Raw genomic sequence first — 17,671 nt, 5'->3', positions numbered from 1 at the left:
GCCGGGGGCTGGTGATGCTGTTTCTTAATGACCCAGGCAGTCCTGCAGCCTGGCAGCTGGGAAAAGCCAGGCTGAGTGGCAGCTGCTAGAGAAGCGGAGTTAAGAAGAGGTCCTTTGAGCCTAATCAGCTGTCATTCAAGCAGAGGGTGGGATCGGGGTCACCAGCCAACTGCCACCGCAGGTGTTGCTTGGGTGATGGAAGGGGGCTCTTTCCGGGGGGCAGAAAGCAGGCCTGAGGTCTAATGGGGAGTGTTTCAGAGCCTAGAATTGGGCTTTCTATGGAGTAAGTCTGGGGCTTGGTATGAACATTATGTTCTTCTAACTACTGCTTCCCCACCATGATTATCTCCACGCACTTCATTTCCTTACCCTATTTAATTTTTTTTTCTATAGCACTTATGACTACTGACGCTATATTATACATGTATTTGCTTGCCTAGTGTTTGTCCCATACTACGATATAGGCCCCACAAAAGCAGACACTTTGCCCATTTTTTAAAACCTGTGCTTAGAAAAAAGTCTGGAACATAGTAGGCATCAACAGGTATTTACTGAAAAAATGAATGAGCGTTCTTCACTTCACATCCCTGAGCACAGTGGGGGCTCACGGAAGAGTCAACCTAGCAATTTCCCTCCAGGCTGGAGGCTTCATTTGTTCAGGGAATTATGAGCTCGAGGGCAAGATCTGAGCTTAATAACCCCAAATTGCACTTATTTTGGCCCTGTGTCACCAGACTGTGAGCTCTTTCTCAGTTCAGGGACTGTGCCTTCTGCAGCCTGGTTCCCTCTGTGCCCAGCACAGTGCCTGACACATAGCACATCCTCATTTATTGGTTAGCTAAATGCGATGACCATTTGGTGATATTCTATCCCAGAGTTTCTGGCTATCTACCTAAACCTGGACTCTCCTTTTATCTTGTTTTCCAAGAAGGGTGACCTTGCCTTGTGGCCTAGCATAATCGCTGTCGTTCTGGAAGGCACTGCACTCAATGTCATGAGAAGGGCTGAACTGCAGCCTCTCAGACATGGGGACAGGATGGTGGGACAGAGATGTGGCAGGGACTCCACAGCGTAGCCTAGGGTTTCATTGGGGCCACCTTGGGTGCTCAATGACCATATTAGTTCCTGGGTCCTAATCAAGGCTTACCCAATCAGACCTTTATAGGGTGGAGTCTAAAAATCTGTATTTTTAACAAATTACCCAGGTGATTTTGATGCATGATTTGTCTGTCATAATGGCTAAGAACTTCAGCGTCAGAGTCAGAGATCTCTGGGTTCCAAACCAACTGGCATTACTAACCATTCAAGACCAGGTCAGTCCATCTCCTTGAGCCTGGGTTTCTTCACTTATAAAATGGGGATTAATAAAAGTACCTATCACAAACTACCAACTAAGACGAACAAACCCTAATGAGGATGAGACAAATAACCTGAATAGTCCTATAACCATTAAAGAAATTGAATTTGTAATTTACGAGTCCCCGCAAAAGAAATCCCCAGGCCCAGATGGCTTCCCTGGAGTCTTTTACCAGACATTTAGAGAAGAATTAACAGCATTTATATACAACTTTTTCCAGAAAACAGAAGAGAAAGGAAAACTTCCCTATTCATTTTGTGAAGCCAGTATTACCCTGTTACCTACACCACACAAAGCGGGTAAAAACAAAGCAAAAAACCCCCTACGCTCACGGTAGGCCAGTATCACTCAGAAGTTAGATGCTAAATCCCCAAGAAAATATTAGCAAACCAAATCCAGCAATGTCTAAAAACTATACACTATGTCCAAGTGGGATTTATTCCAGGTGTGTGAGGTTGGTTAAACATTTGAAAATCAATTAATATAATCCACCATATGATCCAGCTAAAGAAGAAAAAAATATGATTGTATCTGTTGACCCAGACAAAGCACTTGACAAAATTCAACACCCGTTCACGGTAAAAATTCTCGAGAAATTAGGAAAGGGAACACCCCCAACTTGATAAAGAACATCTACACATCACCTACAACTAGCAGCGTGTTTTTAAGTTTCATGGTGAAAGGCCGAATGCATTCCCCCTAAGGTCGGAAACAACTTAACAGTATTAACGTTGAAGTTCTAGCCACTGAATAAGGCAAGAAAAGGGAATGCATGGCATCCAGATTGGAAAGGAAGAAATAAGATTGTCTCTATGCGCAGGTGACAAAGAATTAAAATACAAAGAAACTGAAAGTACTTAGTTTGTAAGGTTAAATGAGAAAATACCTATGACACACCTAGCATGGTGTATGGCCTGTGGCAAGAACTTAAGAAATGAAAGCTGCTATGTGATGACGGTGACCATGGAGGAGAAGGAGCGAAAGAGAAAAAGAAGGGAAGAGGAGGAGGGAGAGGAGGAGGAGGAGGAATTGGAAGAAGAATCTTAATGATCTCCCGGAAAGGTGAGACCCTTCAGAGGCCCTGTTCAGCTACTCTGACAGCCAGATGTTCTCCAGTATGTCTGTTTCCCGCTCTAATCAGTGCATCATTTCCTATTTCTCTGGCTTTTCTAAGGCTGGAGAAGGGCTAGCCTAAGAATAGAGGGTTGATTATCCGGGCGATGGAGAGGCTGGGAGACCTTCAGAGGCACCTGGGATGGCTGTCAGAATCCCTGTTTCCTCTGGTGCGAGAGGACGGGAGAAAGGGAGAAGGAGTTGATGGAAGAGAATGCGGAAAGGAGTGGGGAGTTGGAAGGGGCCTCGGAGGCCGGAGACGTCCTGGACAAACGGGAGAAGACAGGTAGCAGATGGGAGAGGAGGGCTGTGACCAGCATTAGCCGGGCGTGGGTCAGTCAGGAAAGAGCTGGCGGAAGAGGACCGGCCATCCACTCCGATGCTGAAGGGATCCAGTCGGTTCCTTCCCTGCAAGCTCTGGAACCTGACACTACTTCAGGGTTAGGGCGAAATTCAGGGAGTAGAGGAACCCAAAATAGCGGGCCAGGCCTGGGAATTCCTTCCTTATGTGATTCCCTCTCACCACCACCCCCCCCCCCGCCACCGGCGTCCCCTACAGAGCATGACTGACTGCTCCCTCTAGCTAATCTGCTAGAACAGCAGTCCCTGACTCACGCCAGCGGATGCGGTGGCGGGAAGCGGGGAGGCCTGTGCATGCCAGCATCTGTGCCCAGGATGCGGCCCGTAGCTCCTGGGGACAAGGGAGAGCAGGGGCCATCCTGATGACAGGGGAGAAACGGGAAGGCTGGGGACACGGAAAGGAACAACGAGGAAGGATGTGCCACCATGGCGGCAGACCAGGACTTACCTGCCGGAAACCGTTCCTGGTGAACTGTAAGATTTTCAAGGCATAGTTGGACCTCTGGCCTTTGCTGTTGAATTCGATGTGGCCGGTGAGACCTTCCAATTCTACCTGTCCAAGAGAGAGTGAGTTACAGCACCAAACAGGCCCCGTGTGCCACTTGGCTCCAAGCATTCCACCCGTGTGCTGTGCAGGATGCCCAAGAGAAATGAGGCCATCAAGGTCCATTCTCCCGCCTGTCTCTCAGCCACAGGAGCTGGTGACTACAAATGCGATGTCTCTGGAACCAATTCAGACTTGGCTGGGGCTGGAGGAGGAGAAGGACGCCCCACACCCAGGGACCTCGCAGCTGCCATATAAACCAACACAATGCCGAGACGGGAGCCTGAACTCACATCCTCCCGTGTCCCTCCTCCAGGCTGATGGCTGCTAGTAGAATCTGTCCTCTTTGGAGGACACCCACCTTCAGGCCTGCAAGAAGTCAGGGAGACCTGACTCTCAATGCAAAACGCGAGCTACGGTGCACCAGGCTTCTCTGCCGGGAGAGGTCTTCTTCGTGGGCTAGAGAGCCATTTTCATCCCGCTAGAGGACACGTGGGCAGCACAGCACCAAGCCCGGCCCCCTGGGTGGGCCTTCCGGGATCAGAGGACAAATGTGATCCGCGGTGCACCGAACGGGGTCACCGCAGATGGCTGTTGTCTCTGGGACTGTGATGTACGGCGGAGGCCCGGAGGAGCAGGGCCTCGAACCGGGGATCCCCCCCCCCACGCCCCGCAGGGCCCCGGCCGCCCCTCACCATGCGCAGGTAGTTCATGAGGCTCGTGCCGTGCTGCCAGATCTGGGCCGAGCCGCAGGACAGGGGCTTCACGCCGATCTCCTGGCTCCGGTTCAGCTCCTGCACCGCAGTCACCACAGCATAGACGGCGTCAAACAGCAGGGCCGAGGAGAGCTGGGAGAGGGCGGACAGCGGGCCGGGGGCGGGGGCAGAGAGAGAGGAAGGGATGGGTGTAAAGGGGGAGGGGGAGGGAAGCGAAAGGAGGAAGAAAAGAGGAGAGGAAGACAAGGGAAAAGAGAAACAGAAGAAATAAGGGCACTTCTTGGTCGCCCTTGGCTCACCTCCTGTCTGGACCCGCTCTGCTCCTCACCTACGAGTCCAGGCGCTTGCCCAAGGCAGACAGGGGTGGCAAAGGCTTCTCTGGGATTCGATCATCAAGCTATCCCTTCGGACCCCAAACGACTTCAAGGCTATCCCTTTCTCTCTCCGCTCCAGGGGTGTAGCAACTTCCATTGCTCTCAGAATCCCCAAGAAGGGGATGGAGCTGCCTACCTCAGGACAGGCAAGGACCCGGGACACTACGTTCGGATATGCCCGTGCCACAACACTCGGCGGAAGGTCCCTGACCCCTAGAAGACCCCACGATGTCCTTTCTTCCTGGAGACACCATCCTACCCTCAGTCTACTTTGTGCCACTCCGTATAACGGGTACTGTCGAAGCACAGGGTTGAGTTCAAAGCCCGAAGATGAGCAGGACCCTATTCTTGTGACAGATTACAGCAGGATGGAGGAGGCGTGTGGGGAGGCGGGACCCAAATAAGAGTAACGTGAAACTGAGTGAGGGGGCGCACAAAGGTCTGTGGGGTCCATAGAGGAGGATCCCGTGGGGTGATGAAGAAAATGTTTCTCGGAGGACACGGCGTTGGAACTGAGCGCTGAAGGATTTTGGTAGGACTGTCATTGGATCTGGGAGGGGGAGCGGCTGGGAAAGGGAGAAAGGCACTCCAGAAAATGGAGAGGTGGAGAGTGTGGTGTGCGCTTGCGGGGGAGGGAGAGGTGGGAGGGGAAGAAGCAATAAACCAGAAATGCAGACAGGGGTCACGCTGCAGAGGGAATTAGAGCCAGAGGAAGAAGCCAGTGAGGTCTGTTCATATTATCACCTCCCTATTAAATTGCAAGCTCTTCGGGCAGGACCAACCGAGGTCATAACTCTGTATCCCTCACAGCATCTAGCACCAGGACCTGGTATGTGGCAGGACCCCCCAAGACATGTTTCTTGAACTGAATGAAGCTTGGGAGTGAAATCTGCCCACAAGACTCAGCCAGAGCACTACTCGATGAGGTCACTTGGATGTCCGCAGCTTTGGGGAGGTGCAGAAAAACAGAAGATGCCCGTCCTTGAGGGGTGGGCCCTCTCAGGAGGCAATGACACCACGCTGGGCACACAGTGTCCCTGACAAGAAAAACCTACGGGGAGTAAATGATGATAGCGTCAAACCATACAGGAGCCCTGAGGGGAGGCCCCGGGGGAGCAGTGAGATTGGGGTCCGGAGGCCCACACACCATCCGATTACCAAGCAAGCCCCTCCACTGAAGAGCGACATTGCCATGGGCAATTCAGTACTGTCCCCCTGGACGGTCCCCTGCTGTGACTTCTTACAGCCTCCTCCTACCTGGCCAGGCCCTGGGAGAGACATCCCTCCGAGGGCGGGGGCAGGGAGGCCACCTTGGGACCGCTGGGATCTTTTTCAAGCCCTCAAGACAGAGTGTAAGCATCTTGAGGCCGGAGGTGCAGGAGAAAGAGTTTGAAAGCGGGAAGACCAAACCCAGAGTCTGGATCCCAGCCCTCGCGCAGGTGCTGAGCGATCCCAAACACGCCGTGGAACCTTGGAGAGAACAACGGTTTCTGCAAACGACTGGCAGCATCCTGCCTCACAGATCCGCAAGGTGCTCTGCAAACTGCAAAGGTCAGGTGCCACCGTTCCTGAGGGGGGGGGGGCAGGCACCCCCAGGTGCGGGCAGGTGTCAGCTGAGGAAGCAGTTGCTGGCTGAACTAAGGCTATGGGGAGTAGCGAGAACGGGGAGCTGCGAGGCAGGAAACAGGCTGGGAAGAATGACTTCTTCCCTTTGCACTTCTGCCACCTGCCTGTGACGGCAGCTGGGGAGGCTGACTCGGGATAATCTTTCTAAAAGGCAATTACAGGGGAGAACAGCCCAATAGAGTTTCTCTGCCCTGATCCAAGCTCACTTGTACTGTAAAACTGCCTCGCGCGTGTATTCATTCCCTCCCCCTTCTTAGCCCACCCCCCCCTCCTTCTCTCGCTCCTTCTTTTCTTTCTTCCCACATTTATTCAGCTTCCACCATCTGGCAGCACTGTAGACCTCAACATCTCCCATTCTCCTCTGAGACATCCACACAGGCAGGAGCACCGGGTCCCCGGTGTCTGCACTGGGCCTTCTTCCCTCTCAGTGCCATCTTTCCTGTCCCCTGGTCCCAAAGCACCCTGTGGCCAGGACCGATAGAATCCTCTGCAGTCCTGGTGACCAGCCACCTCCCCCGAGTCCCTCCCACCGGTCACCTTCCGCTCTCTCTGTCCTCTAGCCGCTGCCCTTCCCCTCTGCAGCTCAGCTCCTTCTTCATTGATTTGAGGGTCACCTGCTGGCACTTGAGGCTTCCCAGCAAGCCTACAACTGTCCTTGTCCTTTGCACATAATTCATTTTCCCCTGCGCACATGTGGCTCCTTTATTAATGGACCTCTCACATTTCCTTGCCAAGAGGACATATGGAAATGATCAATGCCACAGACTCTCCCCTTCCAGCTTAGACAAACGTTGACCCGAGGTGAGGGGGGGGTTGGCTACCCCTACTGACATTGGCCCCTAGACCCTTCTGTTTGGCTATTTAAATGGTACGGTAGGCTAATTTCTGTCCCGCCTTCTCCTTTGTCTCCCAGCTAATCTCTCCGTCCGCAAAGTCTCAAAATCTCAGCCTGTTAGGTTGGAAAGGATCCTAGAAATCAAATAGTCCAACTCTCTCCTTTTACTGATGACAAAACCGAGGCTCAAAGAAATCATCTCCTGCCCAAAGTCACCAAGCAAGGCAGTGGCAGGACCAGGACCAGATGCCCGGGATCCTCTCCTCAGTCTGGTTTTTCCTCCTGTGTCTGCAGCATGGTCTTTCCACCCTGCTCCCCGCCACCACCACCAACCCCCCCCCCCCCCCCCCGGTCTCCTCTTGAGAAGCTGGTGGTGAATCCTCACTCTGTCAGATTTATTCTTGTGCCCGGCCTCACGGGACTACATGGGCAATCTTCTAGATGTGGTCACCTTCTCAACAGCAGACAGGAGAGACTCTTGGGCCAGAGAGTCAGCAGGGGAAGGAGAGTGGGCAGGCCTCTCTCTTGTCCTGGGTTCGGCCATCACCCACTGCGCCTCCTGTTCTGATGGGTTGTTTGTTTTCACGCTAGCCTCTCCGTTAAGAGCCATCTGGAAATTCTGTTGGGACAGGACTTATAAGCAGGACAGAGGGGCAGTGGGAGGTTACTATCAGTTGCTTAGATAGCGCCCTTCTCCCCTTTTTCCTATCAGAACCCCCATTTTGTCGCGGGATGCTCCATCCCCCAAGCAGCCATGTGCTTCAGGGGTGGCTGACCCAGCCCCAGCCCTCCAGTGACGCTGAATGGTCCAAGAGTCATCCCATCCCCCTACCGATAAGTGATTCAGGACCGGAAAAGTGGCCCAAGTCTGTCCAAGGAGACATGAACTGAGGCCCAGAGCAAGGGGCCCCTCCTCAGAAGAGCTTCCTGTCTCTGCCAGAGGCAGCCCTTCTTCCTCCACTGGGCATTACTGTGTTGGGACGTGATGCCTGGGCCGATAGCAGTCAGCCTAGCTCCAGCCTGAGGATGGATTTGACACCAAGGGGAACGGAAGGAAACCCGATTTCCAAACACACCAGTCCCGAGTCTCGACTCTCGACCTGCTGTGACTTGAGGTGACACATTTCCTTTCTCTGCATAAAGCGATTTAATACAGGATTCTCCCTGCTGGAAGCTGGATGTACTTTAACCAGTACCGAGGCCACAGGGATACCCTTCCTCCCAGGACACAGCTGCCCCAGGCCCCCCAGAGAGGCCTGGGCCGCACCCCTCCAGAGACCCTTCTTCTCAGGAGGTGGCATGCTGGTCCCCGAGAGACCCCAGTCCCCATAGACCGGCAGATGCAGCTCACCGCGCCATTTCTTACACCCTCCCACCAGGCCCCACGCTCCTTCCTGCCACATGCTTGTTGTTGTTCCCACTCGTCTGGGATGCGGTTTTCTTGGCTGATGTCCCCTTATTAGCAAATGATCCGGATGCCGGGAGACTGGCGTGTGGCTGTTTGCCGTGTTCCTTGACGTCTCTGGGGCCTTCAAGATTCTTCCAGGGCTTCTGGTAATGACACCCCAGAGGGGGATGCTGGGGGCAGGGGCCGGTGGAAGGGTCAGCCTCAAGGCTCCTGTCTCCTCTCCATCTGCATACTTCCTTCAGAGAGGCGACACGGTGACTGTCCCTGGTGCGCTCGGGGCTTCACGGTCCTCTCCGCGGCTCAGCCTGGGCCGATCTGAGCTGAAGACCTCCCAAGCCCCGAACACCATCCCTCCAGACTCCCGTCTCCTCAGGGCGCTCCGTACAGAACTCGACGGCCCCTCTCTCGCAGGCTCCTGGCAGCCCGCCCTGGTCTCTCACCTGGATCTTCCAGCGGCTGCTCTGAGCCCCGGCCGCCCATCCTGAACTCCTCCTGCTCATCTGCCCCCAGATGCCAATCTCCTCCACTCAGCCCATTTCACCTCCCGCGCGACAGCCCGTAATGTCTGCCTCGTCAACTGTCCCATCGCGCCGCCGATCTCCATCCCCAAGCAGCTCGCTGCTTTTCTGCTTGTTTCCTCCCTCTGCTATTATTTACTAATTTAGCTCTGGCAAGCATTTGGGATTGCGGTTGGGGGACAAGCGGCTCTGGAACCAAAACAGCACTCTGTCCAATGCTCCACTCTGAGGCCCTAGTCCCCTCTGTCTTCGCTCCTTCTCTCTTCCATCCCATTCACCACCCTTCCCTCCACCGCCCGGCCTCTTCCTGTGGCTTCCGTGCCCCATCTGTGAGCGTGTCTCTCTTGTCTTGTCTCGGCTCTTCCCTGTCCCTGTGTCTTCTAAATATTAAATCCCCCAAACGGCTCAATCCTTGTTTAAAATCCTCTCCTCTTTCTTGGCACCAAAATGGTCCTTGGCAAGGAACTCTCGATTCTCTTGCTTTTTAATATTTTTATTTGGTTCTTCATTGTTATTTTCTTTTGAGCTGTTTGTAAATTGTTTAGGGGAGTGCAAGGCTTAGTATAAATTAAGATGAATCGATCCGACTCAGGGAGTTGTGGCTTGAGTTTCTTCCCCTTCCCCTGAAGGAAAAACTAAGAGTATCTCCCAAGCACACACCTGTAACCCTCACCTCCCCCGATGTTCTCGCCCTAGTTCTCCCGATGCCCATTCTCTTGGATACCCGTTTGTCTCTGAACCTCTGCAGCTTAATCTCTACCCCTCAATATCAGACCAGGACAGGAACCATTAAAATCTCATCGAGTAGTCCGTACAATCTGGGTTTTATTCAATGAAATAAACACTTAATGACAAACATCTGTTTGAGCCTAAATTCTAATTACTTAACCTAGCCATCTGTAATTTTAATGATTTTCCGCAATTTTTGTTCTTTGCAGCGTGATTAATGGGGCTGGCGTGGGGAAGTAGCGGTTCTGTGTCTCCATCCTCGGCTCTCCCGCCTGCAGCTTGCACAGTGTTGGGCAGGGGGCACGGGCGTGGCTTGCGGTCAGCCAGCTGGTGGTGCCGCCCGGGCCCGGGCGGCCACGCTCAGCTTGAACCGCTGAGTCCCGCAGCTCGGAAATGCGACGAGTGCAGAAGGCACATGGGGCGTAGGGGAGGCGGCGGAAGAGAAAGGGAGGGAAAGGAGTCATGGGGGATGTCAAGCGGGGGAAGGGAAGAGTTGCGGGGAGAAGACACAGAAGGAAGAGAGATTGGAACTGAGACTGAGGGCAGAGGAGAAGGAGGGAAAGAAGAGGGCCCTGGAGGCAGCAGAGAGCAGGTCCCCAGAGAGCAGGAAGCTCGAAGGGGAGACAGAACCAGCCTGTGCCTTCCTGGAACATGATTACTTCTCGCCTTCCAGCTCCCCGGCAAATGAAAGGGCTGGGCTGTTTGTGCTGGGAATTTCAGCCCCCAAAGAGACAGGAAGAAGCACCGCTTTTCAAAAGGCAGTTGCTAAGTGAGAATCCTCGAGAAGGATTTGTTGCTGTTTGAAGCTGTTCACCCTTTCTTTCCACATTCTTCCGGGTGCGGGGTTTCTGTAACACTTTCCCTTCCCTCTCTGGGGGGTGGGAGGGGTTGCACCGAGACCATGGGTGCAAGGCTCCTGGCACCGAGAGGCAGACTTAGGCTCTAATCTCACTCTTCCGTGCCTCAGTTTCCTCATTTGCCACGGAGGGGTGTGTGACCACTCTCGCTGGCTATTGGGATGTCGTAAGGAGGAAAAAGAGGTGGGGGTGGGATACTTTCGTGGGAAGTGCTGCCGTAGACTTCAGCTCTGTGCACGGATGAAACAAATGGAAGGGAGCGCCCCGGTCCCCTAAGCTAGAAAGAACACATGTCCCGATTTTGCTGGCAAGAAAACCACAGGGTTTGGCCAAGAGAAAGCCGACTGAGGTACAACCACAATCCGGGACCCAGGACCGGCTGTCCCCTCCCGGTGACCGGGGCTAGGTGTCAGGCTTGCCCTTAAGCTCCTCACACCTCCCCTCTGAAATAGGCTTGTACTCTTGTTCTCCACCCCCAGCATGGAGGGAGCCTCTGGACACGCCCCCTCCCTGAATGCCCCCCAACATTCTTGAGGAACATAAGGTGCTGAGGCTTCGGGAGGTCTGAGACTGGGATTGGGAAGGAGAAAAATGAGGTCAGGAGGGTTGCTTCCACGTGACAGGACACGCGGCCCCGGCTGCACCCGGCACAGCGTCTCACACACTAAGTGAGCAGCAGGGCGGTCTTGGCTTCCTCCTCCTCTGGGATGCCCTCCCTGATCGTTCCAGGCCGAACTGAGGGGCTTCACTCTGCTTCCACAGGGGGAGCAGCATCCCTCTCAGGGGACATTCTGGGAAACTGATTAAGAGGTCTGGTGTGTTACCACTTGATCTGTTACTGTCCTGCCACCACTACCACGAGACTATGCCAGGCTGGCCTCCCTGCTGGGCCAGGGGAAGCAGGAGAGATAATGTGGAGCAGAACTGCCCTAGCCCAGATTCACTGAATGAGTTGTTTAGACGAGCTGATCCCCGGCCAGATTAGGAATCCGGAGCTAATCCCTCCCCCCCTCCCCCCAGGTGCTCCGATGCACGAGCGGCACAAATGCTTCGCGTTACACGCTTAGTGAGATTTAGGGGCTGGTCGTTACACAGCATTTCTAGCAAAAGCGACCTGATGTCTTTACTGATGCCTATCCCAGTGGCTGGCAGATAGCATGTTGAATAAGCCCATTCAATGAGTAACTGTCACTTGAAGATGGCATTATAGCTCACTTTATCTTCCTGAGAATCTTCTAAAGTGGTCTAGCATAATCAGCCCCAAATTACAGATGAAGAAGAATCTGAGGCCCCGAAGCGTTACAAAACTGCGACCCAAGATCACAGAGCAAGAAAACGGCAAGGCTGGTATTTAAATCCAGATCCTGTGCCTCCGAGGCCAGTACTCTCTTCGGCACGTGTGAGCACGGCCAGCCCTAGAGACCCGTGAGAGGCACGGGGCTGGCTTCCTCGTTGGGTCCTTACAAATTCCCCCACTGGGTCCCAGGGAAGGCCTCTCGCCTGCCTGCTTGTGGTCAACGTGAATGCTGATGGAAGGGCTGAGACCCTCAGAGAGTAACTGGAAATACGTCACACGGAACTTTTATTTCACGAGGGCCAGATGCCAAACGTGGGACAGCCTGGGTTGGAGAGCAGGCAGCAGTTTCCTTTCCTGATGTTATGCTGTGAGTCTTTCCGGTCCGCCAGCCTCATCCAAATACCGGAGCCACGGTGGCAGGACCGGGAAGACAGGCCTGCATCCGGCTGGGAGGGATGCACCTGGTCCTACCGCGACACTGTGCTTGAAGACATCCCGCACTGTCCCTGACGCATCAACTGGCAGTGAGAATCCCCCTTCTTCAGATGTTTCACCCCTGCCAACTCCTTTCTACGGATTCTCACTTCTTTTGGGTCTAACATACGTTGTTGGGATGTGCCCCTTAAGCCTTTCCTGAAACTCAGTTCTCAAGTGCCCTTCTCCCACCTGGCTCCTTGATCAAAGCCCCCTGAGCTTTGCATGAGCTCTGACCCTTTAGTTACCTCTTCCTCCCTAAGATTTCTACCAGGCTATGCAATCAAAGAAGTACAATGTTTGCTGGGAGGTCACTCTGTCCATGCCCTTGCCTTCAGCAAGTCTGCCACTGGATGACCGCCTTGGCCAACCACTTAGGTGTCCATTGTGCAGATGTTCAGAAATGTCCTTGCCCCGGACGTGTACCAGAGGCAGGCGTGCTCCTATTTTTTACATGTTTTTTTTCCATTTTTTACTTATTTTCAGAGAGAGAGTATGTGCACAAGTGGGGGAGGGGCAGAGAGAGAAAGAGAGAGAGAGAGGGAGAGGGAGATGGACAGACAGAATCCCAAGCAGGCTCCGTGCCGTCAGCAGAGAGCCCAACATGGAGCTCGATCCCACAAACCATGAGATCATGACCTGAGCCGAAATCAAGAGTTGGATGCTCAACTGACTGAGACATCCAGGTGCCCCATATGGCTCCCATTTTAAAAGCCACGGAATGTCCCATTCCAGTGGGGTGCCCAATTCCCCTGCACCTCTCAGGCCTACTTCTTTTCCGGTTCTTTCTATCTCTAGCTCACTGTTCCACCTGCCTCACTTACTCACTCATATGACAAATACCCACGAACTACTTTCACTTCCCCAGGCCGACTGACAGAGGCAGGAGAATGATGGCCCTAGAAAGAGGTAAGATGGCCGAGCAGTTAAAACTCTGAACTGGGTTCTGATGCTCGTTCCTTTGTTCACTAGCCGTGTGACCCTGGGCCGTTCACTTAACCTTTCTGGGCCTCAGTTTCATCAGCTGCGAAGTGGAGATACTGACGGCAGCTCCTTCAGAAAGTTATGTGAGCATCACCCGAGCTGTCTTATGGGGCTTCGCGGGGCTGACACGTCACACGGCTGGGACGGGACCTAGAAAGCCAGGCAATCCCAGTCCCCTGAGGACTTGCCTTTTACCAGACGGACACGAGCACACATACTTGACCTGTCCTCACAGAGTAAGGACATCAAACCCAGCGGAGTATGCCAGGGACGGCTTCCCTTCCATCACATACGCCGCAGGGGAAGGGAGTACAGAGAGGAAGAGCGTGGGTGAGGGCATAAAGGAAGCCTCCCCGGATGAGGACCTACTCAGGGCGGTGGTCCAGTGTGATGGAGAGAACCGTGGACCCGGAATCAGGAGTCTCCGACTCGAATTTTGCCCTGCAAAAGCCCTGGCGTTAGACTTTGAACAAGACCTCCACGGCCCCACCCTTACCCCCATTCCCAGTCTGGGCTTCGGTTTCCTTTATCGAAAAATGAGGAAGCAGACGAACTAAAAGTGCCTTCCACTCAGAGGATTCTTTTTTTTTTTTTAATGTTTATTTATTGAGAGAGAGCGAGCGCCCACGATCAGGGGAGGGGCAGAGAGAGAGAATCCCACGCAGCCTCCACACTGTCAGCAAAGAGCCTGACACGGGGCTCGATCTCACAAACCACGAGACCATGACGTGAGTCAAAATCAAGAGTCAGCCGCCTAACCGACTGAGCCACCCAGGTGCCCACAGTCAGAGGATTCTTGGATCCTAAACTCAGGCAGGCCCCAGCAACAGCACGACCGGGAGTCTGGCCATAGGGGACGCGCAGACATCACTAAACGACGGCTCCGTGGCCCTGCAGGGCGGTCGGCCTGCTCCCCTCCACCAACCTCTCCATTTACAGCTCATCCCCGTCAAACCTCTCTCGTAACCGCTTCCCAGCACCCGTACACACCTCTCTTTGAGCTGGGTGGGGCCGGGCAGGGCAGGGCTCTAGGAGGGAGTGTGTGTGTGTGCAGGTGAAGGGGCACCGGGGGTAGCGGGGGCTCCGGCAGGTACTTACCGCAGGGCCAGTGAAGGGCACGTGGTCGCAATTCTCCTGCCAGGACTGGTTGAGGCTCTGGGCAAACTCTTGGAAGAAAGCATGCGACTGGTTGAAAATGGAAAATCCCAGGATGTTGACACGATCATCCACGAGGCTGTCCATTCTCTGGAGCGAGAACTCCTGGAAGACCCGGCAGTCAGAGAAGAGGGTTAGGTTAGCCAGGGAAGAGGTGTGGGGACGCACTTGGCTGGGGCGCATCTGGGGGGCACATCTGGGGGACCAGAAGGACTTCTGGTCCAACGGACACTTGCGGGTGGGCACCCTGCTCGGTACTCAGGGTCCAGAGAGAACCACGAGTTGTTCTCAGAGGGCTCACGGTGTTGAGGGAGGGGAGGAGAAAAGAAGCGAAAAAAGCGGAATGATCTCTAAGAGAGGTGTGTGCGACACGTGCTGTACGGAGAGAGGAAGGAAAACAACAAAACTAACGTGCCTGGTGGAAGCAGGGCTGTGTCCAAAGAAGACGCGACCCCTGAGCTGAGTCTTGAAGGAGGCAGAGGCATTTTCTGGGTGGGGAATGTAGACGGGCAAAAGCGATGCCACACAGAAGTGGCCGTGATACAAAGGCATGGAGGTGAGGAAGTGTGACCCCCCCCCCCCCCAGCCAGCTGCCTGCGATGTACTTTGACAGGGCATGGCTCCTCAAAGTGTGGTCTCCAGAGCACCTGCCATCGGAATTCTCCCGGCTGTCTTTTTTTTTGGTTTGTTTATTTATTTAGTTTTGAAATCGAGCGAGAGAGAGCATGAGCAGCGGAGGGAGACAGAAAATCCCAGGCAGGCCCAGTGCTGTCAGCACAGAGCACGATGATGTGGGGCTCAAACTCGCGAACCATGAGATCATGACCTGAGCGGAAATCAAGAGTTGGATGCTTAACCAGCTGAGAGCCACCCAGGTGCCCCAGTCTCGCGGGTAACTATTTATTTTAAATTTTTTTTTCATGTTTGTTTATTTTTTGAAGGAGAGAGACACGGAGTGTGAGCAGGGAAGGGGCAGAGAGAGAGGGGGAGACACAGAATCCGAAACAGGCTCCAGGCTCTGAGGTGTCAGCACAGAGACCGACACGGGGCTCGAACCCACGAACCGTGAGATCGTGACCTGAGCTGAAGTCAGATGCTTAACTGACTGAGCCACCCAGGCACCCCTCCCGGGTAACGGTAAAGGAAAAAAAAAAAAGTGACAATCCCTGGGCCCCACCCAACACCATCTGAATCACCTGAGCTGAGGCCCAGGAGTCTACGTTTTTAGCAGGTGCGAAGGCTGTTTGCACACCGATGTCTGGGAGTCACTGGGTGAGCACGTGGGATGCAGGGGCGTGGGGGATGGTGAGAAATAAGGCCGGAGAGGTCAGCAGAGGCCAGAGCACAGGGGCTTTTTCCTGTAGGTGATGGGACCCGAGGGGACTGTCAACAGAAGAGTGGCCAAACCAAGTTTGCTGTGGAAGAATCTCAACCGGCCGGTCTGCACGGAGGGTTGTGCCTTCACTTGTTATATTTTTTTTCCATTCATTTAACAGACATTCAAGTGTTTATCATGAGCTAGACACAGGCACAAAGGATGTTCTGGGTACAGAAGATACGAACAAGAGAGACACGTGTCTTGCCCTCAAGGAGCCTGTGGGCTAATGGAAGAGGCAGATTGTAAGCCCGTAAATAAATAGATATAATTTTGGTCATCTATGGGAGGCTGTAGTTGGCGGGGGCGGGGGGGGGGAGTGCTGCTACTTTAGAAGAGGCAGTCAGAGAAACCCCATGTGCAGCAGTGACATTTAGAAACTCAAGGGAATTCTCCCAGGACCCGTGGCCCTCTTGCAATCCCTGGGCCGGAGCCAGCCGATCCCTCAGCAAGCTAGAACCTGCGGGCATGAGTCCCATCAAGGCTAGTCCGTGTCAGAGGGAGAAGAATCGCCCTCCTCAGGCAGGGCTGAGCTCAGCGTCCAGGACCTCTAAGGCTCTAGGCAAGGAAACCAGGCAAGAGGGTGTGGATTGGTTTAGCTCACCAATCCTGCTCCTGGAAGAATTCTCCGAATGCAAGTCAGGTCACTTTCACACACTGAAGTCACATTCGTCACACGTTCGCTCTGAGTACCTCACACATGGCTCCACACCCCGTGGGCACACAGTAGTTACGGACCCCAGGACTAACCCATCGGCCACTCTGCCTGACATGACAGATGGGAGGTGCCTGGGGCTTACTTTCCGGCTGGGCAGAAACATTGCTTTCCTTCAGGCAGACTCCCTTCCTTAAGACTTAGCTCCTCCAGGCCCCTGGCCTGGCCCCTCACATCTAGAGCCACTGCCAAGGCCACAGGTCTGATCTCCCGTGCCCAGAGTCTAGCCTGATAAACTGCAGCTTACAGACCGAAGCTACAAAGATTCCTTTGGAGCCTCTCATCCCTGACAGCGTGGAGTCGGATGAGGATTAGGTAGATGTTAGATCCTGCCACATTCCCGTTAGGGGAACACAGACACCTCAGAGAACGTATTGATTCATAAACTGATACGATCTCCGAGCTCTCAAACAGGGCAGCTGTCCATGCACCGTGGGCTCCCAGCAGCACAAGGCACAGGTGGCTAAGGAGAGATGCATCTGGCAGGGGAGGGGTGTGGCGGGACAAAGAGCCAGGCTGCTGTCAGGCAACTGAGGGGCCTCACCAGCTGGAAGATGTCCCCTCTCCCTTGGTTTCCTTGTCAGTGTGGCCACAGATCATCTCTCCCCCTCTTCCTCCTCTCCCCCACGCAGGCTGACAGAAGGAGGCTCATCTCAAGGGAGCCCTGACGTCTCAGGTGTCTGCAGACTCACAGAGGCCATAAGAGCATAGAGTGACTAGGGCTTTGGTGTTCAAATCCAGGTTCCGCAAATGCGTGCAAAAGGCTTGGCATCGTCTTGGGCACACAGAAGCGCTCAACGTATGACAGTGACCAAAATCCGACCCTGAGATCTCAGGCAGCTTCTGACCCTCTACCTGAGTTCCACTTGCTGCGGAAACCTGAGTTGGAAAGGCGTTTCCTTCAACTCTGTGTTCTGGGCAGAGGAAGAATGAATGAGTTAATTACCGACACTTAAGAGACAGCCCCTCCAGAAGTCAGCCAGGGTGTCTTTTTGCTTTTAATTCCTACCTTCTCATCCCTCAATTATATCCTTTTTCAAAGGCCCCCTTAAGATAAAAAGATCCAGCAGCTTCCTTGATAACTCAATCTATTTATAATGACTCACGGGAGAGCTTGTGGAAGGACAAGAAAGGGGGCGGTGTGTTCTCTTATCAAAATTTCCCGGGACACTCTTAGACTCTGCTCCCTGAGTGCCCTGTCAGTTAGGAAGTGCCTCTTTATGTCTAAACCTGG

At 53.8% G+C, this 17,671-nt stretch overlaps 1 protein-coding gene across 3 annotated transcripts in view; it reads right to left on the bottom strand.

The window, feature by feature from the left end:
* GRIK4 (glutamate ionotropic receptor kainate type subunit 4) overlaps positions 1-17,671 on the bottom strand; it is a 352,218-nt gene that overhangs the window by 103,127 nt on the left and 231,420 nt on the right. For all 3 annotated transcript variants that reach the window (XM_042957687.1, XM_042957686.1, XM_007072913.2), the window contains 3 exons: positions 14,291-14,452; positions 4,070-4,222; positions 3,279-3,383 (listed from right to left, as the gene is read on the bottom strand). In XM_042957687.1, the coding sequence (XP_042813621.1) occupies positions 3,279-3,383; positions 4,070-4,222; positions 14,291-14,452 (420 nt within the window). The remainder of the gene's footprint in view (positions 1-3,278; positions 3,384-4,069; positions 4,223-14,290; positions 14,453-17,671) is intronic.

Source organism: Panthera tigris, chromosome D1 (genome assembly GCF_018350195.1).
Source record: "Panthera tigris isolate Pti1 chromosome D1, P.tigris_Pti1_mat1.1, whole genome shotgun sequence".
Taxonomy (NCBI): Eukaryota; Metazoa; Chordata; class Mammalia; order Carnivora; family Felidae; genus Panthera; species Panthera tigris.
The sequence above is the reverse complement of the archived record's forward strand: the minus strand, read 5'-3'. Positions and strand labels throughout refer to the sequence as shown.